This window comes from Balaenoptera borealis, assembly GCF_965194805.1.
Source record: "Balaenoptera borealis genome assembly, chromosome: 10".
Taxonomy (NCBI): domain Eukaryota; kingdom Metazoa; phylum Chordata; class Mammalia; order Artiodactyla; family Balaenopteridae; genus Balaenoptera; species Balaenoptera borealis.
Window position 1 is genome coordinate 65,701,677 of NC_138874.1, and position 18,299 is coordinate 65,719,975.

Here is an 18,299-nt window from a genome sequence, read left to right on the forward strand (position 1 = left end):
CAAGCTACTCTGTGACTTTGTTTGGAACCAGACAGACACAACGCCGCTCTGCAAAGTGTCTAAGAATCCCCGTCTTCTGACCAATGTGAGTAAGTGACTGCTGTTTCTGTCCTCTTAAAGTCCTCTTATGTCCTGCATTTTTAAGCTACACATTCACAGTAACGTGCCCCTGCTTTTTCTTAAAGGGTAACTCAGCCTATGCGGTAGTCGCCTCACAGTTCAAACTCCCCAGCCAGGCTGTTTTATTAGAAGGAATTAAGTCTCTATGGGGATTTTAAACATCTCATCTCTAAGGAAAAGTCTCTGATTCAGGGCTGGTGTGGGGATAGTCTCTGCTTGAAAGAATGAAAGACAAAGAAAGGAAAATGAAGGGAGTAACGCCTTGACCTAAATGAGGGAAGCGCCCATGAGAAGAGCCCCTGTGCTTGGCGGTACAACCCAAGGGATTTTGTAGAGAATAACTATCGAATGGGAATTTATTTTTGGCTTTATGTTTCGCCATCTCGTAGTATGTGCTCTGGATGAAATCTGTAGATTACTGTGAGAGAGTGTGGGGTTCACGGTGCCCCTCTGCAGAGAGGACCATGTGCAAAGGCTGTAGGGTATGTGGAATGGGCCATGTCAACAACTGTAGCCAATGCACTGAAAATGGGGGGTGGGGTGGGACAGGTATTATGTATGAGATGAGGACAGAGGCAGGGGCTTGGAACGATTTTGATTTTCTTCTTAAGAGGCAGGGATAGCCACTAAATAATTTTCCAGAAGGAAATGAACCATCATTATGTGTTGTGTACACACTGTGCAAACTGATTGTAATGTGGATAATTCCTTTTAGCCTGGCAAGCACGCATGTAGGCAGGCCTATAATGAGTATTCAGGTGAGTTAAGATGGAAAGAAATGGTAGATTCCAGAGATACATAAGAAGTAGAGTCACCCACTGATATCTCGTGATTCATTTGGAGGGTGAGAAGGATGGCTTCTGGGCTTCTGGCCTGCACAAGGGAATCAGTAGTGTGACATTGGCTGTGACTGAGAATCCTAAAGGAAGAATAGGTTTGTGGAGGAAGAGCAAGAGTTTTCTACAAGTTAATTTTTAGGTGCCTTTGGGATAACCATCAGGAAGAGAGAGGTAGGCGGATTGAGCTCAGAAACACCTGCAGGTAGGCAGATTGAGCTCAGGTGTAACTTGGAGAGTTATTGGCATGTAGATGATATCAGACAGGCTCACCCAAGGCAGCTGCTTCTCAGAGTTTAGCGTGTCTGAGAATTACCTGGAGAGCTTGTTAAAGCACCGTCCCTCCACTCGCCTCCAGAGTTTCTGATGCAGTGGATCTGGGGTGGGGCTCGTGAATTATCATTGCTCATGTACTCCCAGATAATGCTGTTACTGCTGGTCTGAGGACCACACCTGTAGGAGCGCTAGCCTACGGAGTAAGTAAAAGTGGAAAAAAAAAAAAAAAAGTGGTCTATGGGAAGCGGTCTAGTGGAACAAGTCAGAGTTGCGTGGGTTCGAGTCCAGAAGCTGCCAACTCAGAGCCATGTGACGTAGGGCCAATGACATAAATCTCTAAGAATAAATTTTCTCTATTTGTAAAGTAAGGATAGTAAATAGTAGCATAAATTCATAGTGTTATTTTAAGACCAAGAAATAGCTAAAGGAAAATGCTTAGAGCCCCATTGAGTATATGTTAGGAGTTATTTAAAAACTGTTCCTTGGTCTGCCTGCTAATGCAGGGAACACGGGTTCGAGCCCTGGTCTGGGAAGATCCCACATGCCACGGAGCAACTAGGCCCGTGAGCCACATCTACTGAGCCTGCGCGTCTGGAGCCTGTGCTCCGCAACAGGAGAGGCCATGATAGTGAGAGGCCCGCGCACCGCGATGAAGAGTGGCCCCCGCTTGCCGCAGCTAGAGAAAGCCCTCGCACAGAAACGAAGACCCAACATAGCCATAAATAAATAAATAAATAAATTTTAAAAAATCCAAAAAACTGGTCCTTGAGTAATCTGGCTTTTAAATAGAAATTAGATGAGACAGGTGACAAAAACCAAAAAGAAAGGGGAAAATCAACGTTATGTGACAGTGGGAGCCAGTGAAAGGTTTCTCATGAAGATGGGCTTGACTAAGAGTATTAGATGCTTCTGAGAGTTCAAACAAGATGAGAAAAAAGAAACGTTTCAACATCCATTGGATTTAGAGATTGCTAGTGACATAGACTGGACCATTTCAGTAGAGTGATGTGGGGAGCAGAGATGGTGTTCCAGTGACAGTAGCTGGTATTTTAACTGTTGTCACTGAAAGCAGTTTATATAAGTGTGTGTATGTGTGCAGGCAGAAGGAAATATATTCAGCTTTAGGATAACTCTGCAGTTCCCCAGTAAGTGCACTTCCATTGAACAAGCTATGTCCCACCCATGCAGGTTTACTTAAGCTGGTGCAGTTTTTAAAAGCAAGATTTCAAACCGGGGGGCTTCCCTGGTGGCGCAGTGGTTAAGAATCTGCCTGCCAGTGCAGGGGACACAGGTTCGAGCCCTGGTCCGGGAAGATCCCACATGCCGCAGAGCAACTAAGCCCGTGCACCACAACCACTGAGCCTGCACTCTAGAGCCTGCGAGCCACAGCTACTGAAGCCCGTCCGCCTAGAGCCCGTGCTCTGCAACAAGAGAAGCCACCGCAATGAGAAGCCTGTGCACCGCAACAAGAGTAGCCCGCGCTCGCCAAAACTAGTGAAAGCCCACACGCAGCAACGAAGACCCAACGCAGCCAAAAATAAATAAATAAATAAAATAATTAAAAAAAAAAAAAAAAGATTTCAAACCAGAAGGTGGCCCAGGTATGTCACACAAGTTTGATAAGGGTCCTTTCTACATTTGCTGCAAGAATTGATGGCTCTGGGATACCTCAGGAACTGTCAGTTCTCACAGCAGTCCCATGACTAAATTGAACTTTTAAATTCCTTGCCCAACACTCCCCATTTCTCCCACGCCAGCAAAGTGAACAATTGTCTGATCTTTGGCAGCGGGGAGAAAGCTATCTCTGCTTTTTTGCCAGCTGAGAAATGGTTTGTTTCCCTTTCAAACACCACTGCATTCTTCATGCAATTTTCCTTGACCATTAAATATTTTATAACTCAGTCTTATGTCAGTGCACCTTCCTGGGTGCCTGATAAATGGCATATTCTACGGGGGATTTTAAGGTATGGAAGCAGGTTTCATTTACACAGCACTCCACCCAGGGAAGACCCTGCTGGAGTCGACAACTTTATTTATTTGTTTGTTTGTTTGCTTAAAACAACACAAATTTATTTACTATTATTATTTTTTTAGAATTTTTTTTTTATTGGAGTATAATTGCTTCACAGTACTGTGTTAGTTTCTGTTGCACAACAAAGCAAATCAGCCATACGCATACATATGTCCCCATATCCCCTCTCTCTTGAGCCTCCCTCCCACCCTCCCTATCCTACCCCTCTAGGTCACTGCAAAGCACCGAGCTGATCTCCCTGTGCTATGCTGCTGCTTCCCACCAGCCAACTATTTTACATACGGCAGTGTATATATGTCGAGGCTACTCTCACTTCGCCCTCCCACCCCATGTCCTCAATTCCATTCTCTATGTCTACCTCTTTATTTCTGCCCTGCAACTAGGTTCATCAGTACCATTTTATTTTTTATTTTTTTTATTTTTTTTAGATTCCATATATATGCATTAGCATATGGTATTTGTTTGTCTCTGATTTACTTCACTCTGTATGACAGACTCTGGGTCCATCCACCTCACTACAAATAACTCAATTTCATTTCTTTTTATGGCTGAGTAATATTCCATTGTATATATGTGCCACATCTTCTTTATCCATTCATCTGTCAATGGACACTTAGGTTGCTTCCATGTCCTCACTATTGTAAATAGTGCTGCAATGAACATTGTGGTGCATGTCTCTTTTTGAATTATGGTTTTCCTGGGTATATGCCCAGTAGTGGGATTGCTGGGTTGTATGGTAGTTCTATTTTTAGTTTTTTAAGGAACCTCCATACTGTTTTCCATAGTGGTTGTATCAATTTATATTTCCACCAACAGTGCAGGAGGGTTCCGTTTTCACCACACCCTTTCCAGCATTTATTGTTTCTAGATTTTTTGATAATGGCTATTCTGATGTGTGTGAGGTGATACGTCATTGTAGTTTTGATTGGCATTTCTCTAATAATTAGTGATGTTGAGCATCTTTTCATGTGCCTCTTGGCCATCTGTATGTCTTCCTTGGTGAAATGTCTATTTAGGTCTTCCACCCATTTTTTATCTGGATTGTTTGTTCTTTTAATATTGAGCTCCATGAGCTGTTTGTATATTTTGGAGATTAATCCTTTGTCTGTTGTTTCATTTGCAAATATTTTCTCCCATTCTGAGGGTTGTCTTTTCGTCTTGTTTGTGGTTTCCTTTGCTGTGCAAAAGCTTTGAAGTTTAATTAAGTCCCATTTGTTTATTTTTGTTTTTATTTTCGTTACTCAAGGAGGTGGGTCAAAAAAGATCTTTCTGTGGTTATGTCAAAGAGTGTTTTTCCTATGTTTTCCTTTAAGAGTTTTATAGTGTCTGGTCTTACACTTAAGTCTTTAATCCATTTGGAGTTTATTTTTGTGTATGATGTTATGTGGTGTTCTAATTTCATTCTTTTACATGTAGCTATCCAGTTTTCCCAGCACCAGTTATTGAAGAGGCTGTCTTTTCTCCATTGTATGTTCTTGCTTCCTTTTTTGTAAGTTGCCCATATGTGCGTGGGTTTATCTCTGGGTATTCTATCCTGTACCATTGACCTATATTTCTGTTTTTGTGCCAGTACCATACTGTCTTGATTACTGTAGCTTTGTGGTATAGTCTGAAGTTGGGGAACCTGATTTCTCCAACTCCATTTTTCTTTCTCAAGATAGCTTTGGCTATTCTGGGTTTTTTGTGTTTCCATACAAATTGTAAGACTTTTTGTTCTAATTCTGTGAAGAATGCCATTGGTAGTTTGATAGGGATTTCATTGAATCTGTAGATTGCTTTGGGTAGTATAGTCATTTTCACAATATTGATTCTTCCAATCCAAGAACATGGTATATTTCTCCATCTGTTTATGTCATCTTTGATTTTTTCATCAGTGTTTTATAGTTTTCTGAGTACAAGTCTTTCACCTCCTTAGGGAGGTTTATTCCTAGATATTTTATTCTTTTTGTTGCAATGGTAAGTGGTAGTGTTTCCTTAATTTTTCTTTCTGATTTTTCATTGTTGGTGTATAGGAATGCAAGAGATTTCTGTGCATTAATTTTGTATCCTGCAACCTTACCAAATTCATTGATTAGTTCTTGCAGTTTTCTGGTTGCATCTTTAGGTATTTCTAAGTATAATATCATGTCATTGGCAAACAGTGACAGTTTTACTTCTTCTTTTCCAATTTGTATTCCTCTTATTTCTTTTTCTTCTCTGATTGCCATGGCTAGGACTTCCAAAACTATGTTGAATAATAGTGGCGAGAGTGGACATCCTTGTCTTGTTCCTGATCTTAGTGCAAATGCTTTCAGTTTTTCACCATTGAAATGATGCTTGCTGTGGGTTTTTCACCTATGGCCTTTGTTTGTTCTTTAGTTCTTCTAGACCTTTGTTAAACATTTCTTGTATTTTCTGAATCCGTGCTTCCATTCTATTTTTGAAATCATGGATCATCTTTACTGTCATTACTGTGAATTCTTTTTCAGGTAAATTGCCTATTTTCTCTTCCTTTATTTGGTCTTGTAGGTTTTTACCTTACTCCTTCATCTGTGACATATTTTTTTGCTGTCTCATTTTTTTTTTTTTAATGAGTGGGATTGTGTTCCTGTCTTACTGGTTGTTTGGCCTGAGGCTTCCAACACTGGAGTTTGTAAGCTGTTGGGTAGGGCTGGGTCTTGGTGCTGAGATGAGGACGTCTGTGAAACCTCACTCCAGTGAATATTCCTTGGGGTCTGAGGTTTCCTATTAGTCCAGTGGTTCGGACTCAGAGCTCCCACCACAGGAGCTTCAGCCCGACCCTGGGCTTAAGAACCAAGATCCTTCAAGCTGTGTGGGGCAGCAAAAACAAGAAAAAAAAAGAACAGTAAGGTAAAAAAATAAAATTAGACTAGGAAACTAACAGATACGTTAGAAAGAATATAAAAATAAAAATATAGATGAATCAACACCCAGAAGGTACATCAGTACCACAATAGTAAAAAAAAGGAGGGAAAAGAAAAGAAAAGGGGGTGGGGGAAAGGCCTTTGTTTTGGTGGGGCGGGGCCTAAGTAAGGGTGAGGTTTGGGCTGTGGGCAGGGCCACTGCTCAGGACCCACTGGGCTGTAAAAGGCCCTGGGGGTTGTAGGGTGGTGAGGCTTAGGCTCAAGGGACAGAAGGGACCCAGGCGTGCCCCTCACTCTTGGTCTCAGAGGGCAGGGGACCTCACCTGGGGTCCCAGCAGGCTTCCTGGGCTCGAGTGGGTGGAGCAAATGCCCTCCTCTCCTCTCCTGATCCCCTCCCGCCTGCCTCTCCTGTTCTCCTCTCAGCCTCCTTCTTATGCCCTCAAGGACCCACGCAGTCTGGAGGGGACTTGGAGGGTGGGGGATTCGCCTGGGAGCTCAGCAGGCTCCCTGGGCCCGAGTGGGCTGGGCAGTCGCCCTCTGTTCCTCTTCCACTCCTCCCAGAGGGCTCCTCCCTCCTGCCTCTCCTGATCTCCCCGGCCTCCCTCCTATGCCCCCAGGACCCACGTGGCCTGGATGGGGCTTTGGAGGGGGGCGGTACTGGCTTGGGAGCTCAGCAGGCTCCCTGTTCCCGAGTGGGCCAGGCAGTCGTCCTCTGCTTCTCTCTTGCTCTTCCAGGAGAGTCCCTCCCGCCTGCCTCTCCTGATCTCCCCAGCCTCAGGGGTGCCGATCCTGTCTGGCCTCCACTTCTCCTCCCACCTCAGTCCCCCTACATCCTACCGGTTCATTTTGGGGTTCCTCCCGTCTCCTTGGGCGTCAGAGTCCCCCACCAGCAGCTGGCAGGCGCCCTACTTGTGGGAAAGTGCTAACTCCACGTCCTCCCACACAGCCATCTTGACTCTGCCTCAACAACCATATTTAAATGGCTTCTAGCCTGTAAAGGTATTTTGCTAATCCTAAAAGCTTGCATCACCAGATTCTTAACTTTTCTTAGAGAATTGTCATGTCATCAACTCAGTGGGGGAAGGAGAAAACTGCTTCATGAATCTGACATTTGCAAGTCAGGCATGGGAAGATGGATTTAGTGTCTAAGCTGTGCCTCACCTTTCCTTCCTTAGGTGTTTCTGCTCTTCCTATCTAGAATTCATTTTCCTCTGCCAATTAAATCATGCCCATTCAAGATGTAACTCCAATACCAACCCTTTGGGAAGCCTTTAGAGATAACTATAGTGTGAATTAAGCTCTCCCTTTCTTTGATTATCTACTGCAATTATTATCTGTAATAGCCCATTTAGCACTCTTGTTCCTACAACAAAATCTGTGTTCCCACAGTGTGCAGTGTTGTGCTGGCAACAGAGAAAACCTCCATAAGTCACATTCAGTTTCAAGTCAGTACTTAAGGGGGAAAACCAGTCATTGTTTTAATTCATTAATAAATTAACTTTCATTGCAAAATCTGCAGGGATTTCTGTCTTCCAGCCTTACATTTTCTTCCTGTTTTGCCTTTAATGAATTAACCACCACTAGTTCCCACTGTGCGTTTAATTACTGTACTGATTGCTCACTATATATGCTACATGATGTGGAAAAAATACAGAACTTAAAAGCAAAGCACTCTCCCTGACCTCCCTGGGGAGAGACCAAAACCCATAAAAATATAAGAAAACACATTAAACTACATATAACAAGTGCCAGATGAGCGGTCTGGATAATTGCACAGCCTTTGTGGTCCCAAGTGAATGGGCGCTATTCCTCAAGCCAGCAACTGCACTTCCTTGTCCTGAGACCTTGAACTTTGGTCATGGTGCTTGGAATCCCTATCCTAAGCACCATCTCTGTTCTTCTTAAGCCTAACATTCCTTTATCTTTCATGCCATCTCTTTCTGAATATTTTCCCTAATTATTGTTTTTTTTCTCCTCCCTTTGCCTCCATTCTGTGGAGTTGATTTTCTGCTCTTCTTATAAAATTCTAAGCACTTTACCTAAAATTGCTTTTGGAACTCATCTCATGTCCTAACTTATAAACATTTATTCATATAGAGTTTTTCTTTTATGATGATAACAAAATGTGCACACTTGACTATACAGAACATTTAGAAAAACACTCATGTTATAAAAGATCATTCTTCTATAAACATCTATTGTGTGCACCTCCGTGTCAGGCTGTCTGTAAGACTGTGGATCAGCGATGTGAAGACCTCCTCCACCCCCACAAGCTCACAGTCCAGTAAGATGGGAGGTTCATGAGCTGATGTAGTGGGAGAGTGATGCCTGATAAGGAGGTACTGTGGAGTAAGGGAGAGCCTTGGAAAACAAATGAGAATTCATGGGAATATTTGGCCCCTTCTAGTTTACTTACTTGGACCTTTATCCATGTAATTTTTTGAAAACAACAGGGAGCTCTATAACAATTTTATTTACCAGATATCATTCCTAGAAACAGAAGGTGCCCCTTGAATTTTAAAAACATGACAAAATAGTACCATATACCGTAGCCACCTTAGTGTATCAGGCTATCTTAAAAGTGATGCAGTTTTAAAACAAACACTGGGTTCTGAATATGTTGGATAAGTTTATAGATGAGAGTTCTATGTCTGATTGTTAAGGTACCCCAAGGATATTTAGGGCCATAAGTTTTATAGTTTGGAGTTAGGTCTTATCTGTTATCTCGTTCTCACAAATGTCCCATGTTTCCCCTTCAGAACAAAGCACTCAGCTGGATATATTAGGGCATACCGTGTCACCTTAGGGCACAGAAAGAAAATCAGGATTATACCTTATTTATTTTTATCTCATTTTTACTTATGCTCTATTTTATATGTTTGCAATATATTGTATATGTTAAAAATTAAACAAATATATACATACATGTACTTCTAAGCAGATCTGTAAGTATTGGAGGCTGTCATCCAAAATTATTACCATCTCTTTGGACTGTGTTTGGTTGTAAGTAATAGAAAGGCTAACAGTGACTTAGACACAGTATACTTACGATTTACCTTACAAAAGTGTGTAGGTGGTCTTAGAGTTAGTATAGCAGCCTAGTGATTTCATTAAGGAATTTTTCTATCTTTCCACTCACATATTTGGCATGATGCCTTACAAGTATATAATTTCACCTCATGGTGAATTTTATTTACCTTTCCCAACACCTCTGTGATTTTAGGTGCGTAGTGCTATATGGGTACTATATAGTGAAATGCATGGGTAAATTCTTAAGATTTCAAATTTATTGATAACTGCATTTTATTTATCTATAGAAGGATCAAGACTAATATTCTGTTGCGTACTAAATCAAGTTACTTAAAATATTTAATAAGGATGTTCTCTTAGAATTTAGTCAAGTCATTGTGAAGGATAAGCATGTGTATTTTAAATCAATTTTGGGATTCTCTAAGCTATGGAAATAGAAAACGTGAGGGCATGTTAGACCTGACATCTCTGTACTCCCCCACTTTGGGCCTTTGCAGAGGCATTTTACTTGGTTCTGATCCTGTGTATTGTGCTGATGGATGGTAAAGTAATAAAGTGGTTGGTAGAATAGGGCGGTAACCACCAGAGACAGTAGTTGTCAGATGGAAACTAATTGATTGTGTTTGCTTTGCCATTGTATTGCTCTTGGAGTCTGTAGCTTGTTAAAACCACTGATTATAAAATAAGGATCTCCCTTTTTATGCTGTAGTTTATGTTAATGAAAAGCTGTTCTTAGAGGAATGATCAGTGAATATCAATAAATGGATAATAAGAAACTAAAGGAAAACTTAACTGATCATGAAATAATATACTTCAGCGGTCAGAGTAGTAGTCAACTGTGTGGTGGTTCATATTGAATTTTTGGCTCAGAGCTCTTGAATTTTAAACATTTCCCATAGAAAGAGAGATTGAGTCTGTGTAACTATTTATCACATACTGTCTTGAATAACAAATCTTCCCTGTAGAGGAGATCTTCTGGAAAACAAACAAACAAACAAAAAATGTGTCTGTTTTGCAGAGCCTTTATTTCATGCCAAAGTATTAACAGGCAAATATTTTGAAGTAGAAAAAAATAAGTTCCCATTGTATGATCAAGAAAGAAGATTAGAAGTGGATTTTTCAATGCTCACAGTATATGAATAGCATATGAGTAGGGTCTGTGTGAATCTGAAGGCAATGTGGTTATTTTGCAATATTTATCAATATTAAAACGACTATACTAAAATGATAACATTAATGTGAAAGTTATGTCTAACTTTTTATTGTAAGATATGCATTAACTTTTAGATGATTATAATGATATCTTTAATGATCATATCTTTCATCAATGGTGTTTAAGCTTTAATGATGTTAGAGTTATCAGATTTTTTTTTTAATTGGGGTATAGTTGTTTTACAATATTGTGTTAGTTTCTACTGTATAGTGGAGTTCCCTGTGCTATACAGCAGGTTCTTATTAGTTATCTATTTTATACATATTAGTGTATATATGTCAATCCCGGTCTCCCAATTCATCCCACACCCACCCCCTGCTTTCCCCCCCTTGAATTATTAGATTTATTGAAGACATTTTTACTGAGCACCAATTCTGATTAAGGCTCAACCTCTGACCTCAAGGAACTTACAGACTAAAACAGATAAAGGTGTAAACAAATGGTTACTTGCAGCATTGAATACAGTGATGCAAGCAATAAAAGGTTCTGGGGGACACAAGGGGAAGATGACATAAACTCTGAAGAATTGCTGGATGTTTTCCAGCAAAGAAAAAGATGGTCCAGGAAGAAGGATCAGTGTGATAGTTCCTGGTATTGGGGAAATAGGATAATAGTTGGAAATGAAGTTGTGTGTTTTAGGATGCAAGAAGATGAGGCTAGACAGGCAAAATTCTACCTGGTCTATGTTTTTCTTTGCTCTACTTAGGAATTTGGAGTTCTTCCTATGGGAAAGGGGCCCATTGAGGCTTCTTAGGTTTGGGGAGAACATGAGTGAATTTTCTTTCTGGATAATAACTCTCCCCTCCATTCGGATGGTGGGTAGGAAGAGGCTCATTGTGACCTCCAGTTAGTAAACTGGTACAATGGCCCATGCTGTTGAACATTATTATTAATCTATATCTATGTAAAGGAAATAAAAAGAGCTTACATGCTGAATCATGTATCCATCTTTGACTTTTTAAATATATTTTTCTTGAATATTGCAATGAAATTGGTGCTCATATTTTAGTTGCTTAAAACTCTGAAACAAGAATGTCTACACGTTATAACAGATTTTTCATCCAGTAGAGCGCATATGCTTATACTTATTATTAGTTTCATATTTAGGAAGCTGATATGGATATATAACTTAATTCAAAAAAGTAAGTGATTATGATTTAAAAAACACATGTTTAAGATAATGCTAAAAAATGACAATAATTTAATCTTGTTAAATATTTACCAGACTCATTCCTCACATTTGAGAGTCTGTTTCAGAATTTGGTACATTTGCATTTTAATTACATAATAAAAGGAAAAAGTGAAAGAATAATTGGCTTAGCTATTAGCAAATTACAGCCATAACTTAAAAAAGATAAAACACACACACACACACACACACACACACACACACACACACACACAGAAACTGACATAGATTTCCATAGAAGAGTTACAGTATTATGTACGTTGATCAGATATTTAACGATGTTTGACAACAGTTAAGGGAAGGGGATGTTGTTTCAATCCTTTAATACAACATGTTTCTTAACACTGAAATTAATGAAAGTGAATTTGAGATATTTGACTGTAGGGTCATTCAACTTTTACTGGTAATGTGTCCTCTGATGGGACTTGCCTAGGGTGATTCCAATTGTTAAAATCTTGTGGAGAAAGAAGACAGTTGAATCCGGTAGTTGTCTTAGTCCTAGCTGCTCTAACGGAATACCATGGGCTGGGTGGCTTAAAAACAACAGAAATTTATTTCTCACAGTTCTGGATGCTGGGAAGCCTAAGATCAAGGTGCCTGTGGATTCAGTGTCTGGTTAGGACTTCCTAGTTCATAGAGGGCTACTTTCTTGCTGTGTCGTCACATGACTGGAATGAGTGAGGGAGCTCTCTGGGGTCTCTTTTATAAGGGTATTAATCCCACTCATGACCTAATTACCTCCCAAAGGCCCCACCTCCTAATACCATCACATTGGGGGTTAGGCTTCAATATATGAATTCTGGGGGGGGGGCACAAACATTCAGTCGATAAAATGGTCATTTCCAATTGTGTTTTTTCAGTACAGTGAAGGTTCCATCCTGTCTGGCTAGAGTCAGCAGCCATAAGAAGGTCTCAGTGCACAGGTCCAGCCCAATGACAGGAGCTGGTCGTGTCAGAATGAACTTCTGACAGCCTTTCTCTGTGTTTTTCAACAGATACGACGACATATTCCACTGAGCGATCTGAGCACTTCAAACCCTGCCGAGACAAGGACCTTGCCTACTGTCTCAATGATGGCGAGTGCTTTGTGATCGAAACCTTGACCGGATCCCATAAACACTGTCGGTAAGTCACTGCGGCGACTGGCACTGAGGGCAGGTCCTCAGAGAGGCCTGGAGGTGGAAGGGGGTGCTGAGCTGCAGGAATATACAATGTGATACATATAGTCCGGTGTTTGAATAGCAGAATCAATAGTTTTCATATGGGAAGGAACGAGGCTGGTATCTTTAGTATTTGAGGAAGGAAAACTGAATTACAGTAGACAAGATGTTTCACCTGATCAAGTAAAGGAAGGTTTACTTTTGTATGTAACAATTTAATAGAAATAATTATTTACTCACTTTAGAAGCCTATATTTTTGGTGTGGGATTTAAGCACATATGCTCATACTCAGAAATAATCTCTTCCTGCAGACCTACAGATTGTGGCATAGCAAAGAAACTGCTCAGCTAAGATCTAGAGTCTTAATGTTTACTGTGAACCAAACCCCAGAGACTGTAACTGTGTCCAAAGAAAACTGCATCTTATTTTGACTCTGCTCTCGTTTATTAATTTCAGTCCTTTTTTTGTTTGTTTTGTTTAACACCTCTGATGATGAAATACTCTCCAGCAAGGTGTTGCAAATGAAATCATAGTCCTGTTATAGTCTAGGTAGAGAACAGGGAAAATTCCCAGTCGAGATCCAGAAGGTGTTTAATTGGTTTTTAGAAACAAAAGGTTATATAACTGCTAAAAATCAAGTGGAGGTAAATAGTGGTCTTGTAGACACTGTAGCTTTAAGTCTCCATAGAAGAATCAAATTAGCATCTAAAAAAATATTTCCCACCAAGCTTTTATTTCCAGCGCTACCCTGGTAATTTGTTTTTCCTTGCAATTGTATATGCTTCAGTGATCATATATATCCACACCCCTTTCCTTCTCTTTATTTACTCTTCTCATATGACACAGTTATTAAATTAATTATTCCGAATCGTGAAGCATGGAAAATTATGACTTTCTTCTCTCGCTATTGCTATTATAAAACTTTATTCCATGTTGTTTTATTAAGATGGCGCAGAGAAATGCTCCTTATAGTTATGAACTTAGAGTGTGTCAGCAAATCCTGCCTGACTCCAAAGGCTAGCTTCGGTTCACAGTGGACAGTGGCACAGGTTTGGAAGAGCTGATCAGTGATAGTGGCCGATCTCCATAAGAGCCACTGTGTATCCCGTCACCTTTCATCACCCTTGACATGGTGGCTTTCATGTGACTTGGGCAGTGCCGTTAACATTGACTTCATTTACAAAAGTTACCACCCATTTCTGTCTTCTGAAAACCTGAGCTGAGGGTCAAGGGCAGTGGGAATGGTTCCTCCTCACATTTCTCTTTTCTTGTTATGTTTATTAGATCAATGCAGACACAGGTAGAAAGCACACAGGTAGAAAGCACGCAGGTGACTTGAAGACCTCAAGGGAAAAGCCAAGAATGAGGTACCATTTCAAAGCACGAAGTGCATCCGTGCTCTTATCGATGATCAGCTGTGTGTGAATGTTACCTTTGTCAATCCAGTGGTGTCATATGTGGAAGTGGGCAGTGCCATCAAATAAGTTTGAATTTATAACTGATTGATGAAGGGATGAATCAGAAGCCTCACCTAAAGCAGTGACTTTTGCGATGGTGTTTTACCCCAAGGAAGTTTCAAATCAGGCCCCACCACTATACGCAGGCAGGTCTGATTCATCATTTCAAAAACTGAGAATGTTGAAAAAAACAAAAGAAGTCCTATTTGTTTTTAACATACAGCCTCACTATATTCTCTGTTAAGTTCACAGGGGTATTACTTTGCTAGGGCTGCTGTAACATAGCACTGCAGATTGGGTGGTGTAAACAACAGAATATATTTTATTACAGTTCTGGAGTCTAGAAGTCTGAGATCAAGGTGTTGGCAGGATTGTTTCCTTCTGAGGGCCACGAGGGAAGGATCCCTTTCAGGCCTCTCTCCTTGGCTTGTAGATGGCCATCTTCTCCCTGTGTCTTTTCATTTTCTTTCCTCTGTACAAGTCTTTATTCAAATTTCCTTTTCTTAAAAGGACACCAGTCATATTGGATTAAGGTCCACTCTAATGACCCTATTTTAACTAGATTGTGTCTATAAAGACTCTTTCTCTAAATATGGTCACATTCTGAGGTACTGGAGGTTAGCACTTCAATATTGGTTATTTGGGAGACACAATCCAGTCTATGACAGTAGATCTCAGGTCCAGAAAAATAATTCTTTTGCACATATGTACATGTCTGATTTTTTTTTTTAACATAGACAAGCAGAGATATATCTATGTTTTGGCTGGAACGATGTACATGTATAATAATTTTGGCCTCTGTCTTCATATTTCATGCATATTTCAGCACAGACAACCTGTTATTTAACAGAGTCACAACATAGCTAATCATGACAAAAGACCAGCCTAAGACAGAACTGGAACTCCAATAGGTTAATAGGTGCATATAAATCTCCTACTAGTGCATATGAAGAAATCATACATTGCATGTGTCAGCTATTCATCTCCCAGGCTTTGCTGTGAATAAAAGGCTTACCATTTGTTCCTGCATCAGCCACTTGTAAGAATTCCAATGTAGTTATTAATAATGTGCCATTTTATACAGTACTCTATTTAAGTAGTACGATTCATTTATTCTCCTCCATTCGACAAATGTTTATTGAGCATCTCCTATCACAAAGATACTGTTGAATAAATACATACAGATATGAACTTAGGAATTAAATGGCACTGTACTTTGTAATGCACTTGGAGTAAGTGAAATACTTCATCTCCAGGAAATAAGGAAAACAAGGGAAATGACTTTCGTGTGATTGGCATGCTACCAGGGCTATCCTTCTGATGCATTACTAACTGGATTCTGTTGCAAGTTAAATAAACCACAAGTTAATAGATCAGAGCAGCAATATTAAGGGGTGTACCTGAATCTAGCTCATTTAATAGTTTGCTTTTTACATGTCTCCAAAGATTAAACATTCAAATCTGAGAGAAGTTACGATTATATATATATTTTTTAGTATTTTAAAAATAAATTGCAATCCAATTGTGAATTGAATCAAGATATCTTTTCCATGTTGTGAAAAATCGATCATGCTGAAACGCTTTTATGCTTCCTTGCCAAGGAAGAATAGTAACAAAGCTACCTAGATCATCCCTGATAGAGATCCTGAAAGTGTATGCCCCAAAATGTTAAAAGTTCGAATCTTGGGATAAGGGAGGGAGGTTTCATGGTTTTCTGCTGTTATTTTCTCACTCTTTAGTACATTTTCAGATCCTTCAAAAGACTGTTTATGGTGAGAATAGTTAGAAATTATAGAGCAAGCTGATGAAAATTTAAGAGGAATACCAAGATCGTAAAAATAACTGGATAGATTTTAAAGAATAACAAATAAGCAAACTTGGTGTTGCTAAGTTTACAATATAAGTCATAGATTATTGGTTGACTGATTAGGAAACATAGAACCTGGTATGTTGTGGAACTTAGTGTAGAATAAGGAGAGATTCATAAATCAGGGGGAAAATGAGAACCCCTCCCACTGGTTGTTTGATAAACTTGGTTGACTGTTAGGTAAACCAAATCAAAGTTGGATTTTTACCTCCTCCTAATATACCAAAAGTTGTTCTTAATGAATTTAAGAGTTAATGTAACAAATAAAGTATTAGGGAAAGCAGTAAATAAAATTACATGTTTATTTACATCAGCAATTGAAAGGACCTTTTGAGCAAAAAGCAATGAAAGGAAAAATTAACAACCTTGACACAACATTGCTTTTTTGATCTGAATATCATAAATCAGAAACAAAATTGAAAGACAGATAAAGTGTCAGTAAACTGTACAACAAACATGGCAAAGAATCGATATTCTGAGGAAGTCACGTAGATCAATAAGAATAACACTAAAATCTCAGTAGGAAAATGGGCAAAAGAGGGGAACATCCTCTTCCCTTGAAAAGGAATCCAAGTAACCCGTAAGCATGACAAATACTCAGCCTCACAGAGAAATGCAAATTAACTTTTTTTGTTTGCCTATCATATATTTAATGATTTTACAAAGCAGATAGTTTGGTGAGGGTGTAGTAAATCACATCATCTTATTCACTACTTGAGGGAACGTATTTTGTTAAACATCTTCTGTAGGTGATGTTTCAGTGTGTTTCAACACCTTTGAATTTTTTCTAAGAATTTAGCCTTCAGAAAATGTATTTTTAAGCATGTTTACCACAGGATTTGTAACAGCAAAACAAACGAATGAAGAAAACCTGAATTTAGAGGTCTATATAAATTAGAATATATCTATACCTTGGATGAATTCAACGTAACTGCAATTTTCAGAATTTTAAGGATATGAAAATGCTCATTACATCATGTTATGTAGAAAAATCAGAATATAAAATTGTAAAGTTGAACATACGATAGCAGTCCAGTTCTGAAAAAAAGCTGAATAAAAAGGCTAATCGGATTTACAGCAATTGTCTTCTTTGAACCTTATGAGTTTTCCAAGATCACTACATTGTACATGTATTTCATTTATGTAACATCTGGTTAAGACACTTGACCCTTGTTTCTCATCTTTCCATTGAGAAAGATAGTGTCCCTGTCTCTGTTAAATCAAGGTCATTATAATTCACTATTATTAGGCTGATAAGAGAACTTTCAATTAAGCCATTCCAGATTAAACACTATCAAGTCCATTAGAATGTGCCTGCTCCTTTTATTAAAAATTCATTTATGCTCTTTATAATAATTTTCCATGCTGAATTCATGTGTTTTGAAACATAAAAAAAAAATGGATTGAGGAATAGGAAGGTACATCCTACAGAAATGAATCTGGGTAAGGAAGGAAAGCAAATCACTAGAAACTCCTTGAATCAAAATATCCTGAATAAAAGCAGGATATTCTCTAATATATTTATTTTTATGCCATTTCTAGAAATTTTAAGAACTTTGGAAATGGTGCTATTTGTAGCATATTTCACTAGAGTTGAAAGAGGTAGCCAGTTGTAACTGAGAAGATTGCTAGGCATTTGAATGGGCCAAATGTGTTTTCAGGCCAAATTAAGTTAAAAGGATGTATCTCTTCTGAATTGAAGTTCATTAAATGTTGCACCAGCCTTGCTGCAAAAATGGATTTTCAAAACTTTGGAAAGGATAGCATTTGAGCTGAATTTGACCTGTGGTGATCATTTTGGAAATCTATCACACAATTCATTTGAAGATGCTTGGATCACTTGAAACATGGAACTGCTGGAAAAAGAGGCAAACAGTCCAATAGCAACCACTGCCTGAGGCAATACTTCCATAAAGGGGCTGATGGACTGTGCAGCTAGCTGGGTAAAATGCTCGTAGGAGTTGGTGAGTGGAAGGTGGGGAGCATTTGAAAGGGGAGGAGAGCCCTACCAGGAACTGCTGTTCTTCACTGTGTCTAGTTCTCCTTCAGTAGGTTTTGAAATCAAAGTTTCCATGTTTAAGAGACTTGATTGGGCACAATGTAACGATATCCCTATGATATACTATATAAAATTACAGGATATCCCTGTCAGTGCTTTGCTCCATCACTTTGGAGGTCCATTAGCTCTTCCACTTAAGGCGGGTCCTCTTTATCCAAAGCTTCTCCAGTAAGTGCTCTGAGAGCGGCCACTAAT

General features: G+C 39.4%; 1 protein-coding gene across 10 annotated transcripts in view; it reads left to right on the forward strand.

Moving 5' to 3' along the window:
• NRG3 (neuregulin 3) overlaps positions 1–18,299 on the forward strand; it is a 1,093,570-nt gene that overhangs the window by 474,094 nt on the left and 601,177 nt on the right. For all 10 annotated transcript variants that reach the window (XM_082406739.1, XM_082406741.1, XM_082406742.1 and 7 more), the window contains exon 2: positions 12,556–12,685. In XM_082406739.1, coding sequence (XP_082262865.1) covers positions 12,556–12,685 — 130 coding nt within the window. The remainder of the gene's footprint in view (positions 1–12,555; positions 12,686–18,299) is intronic.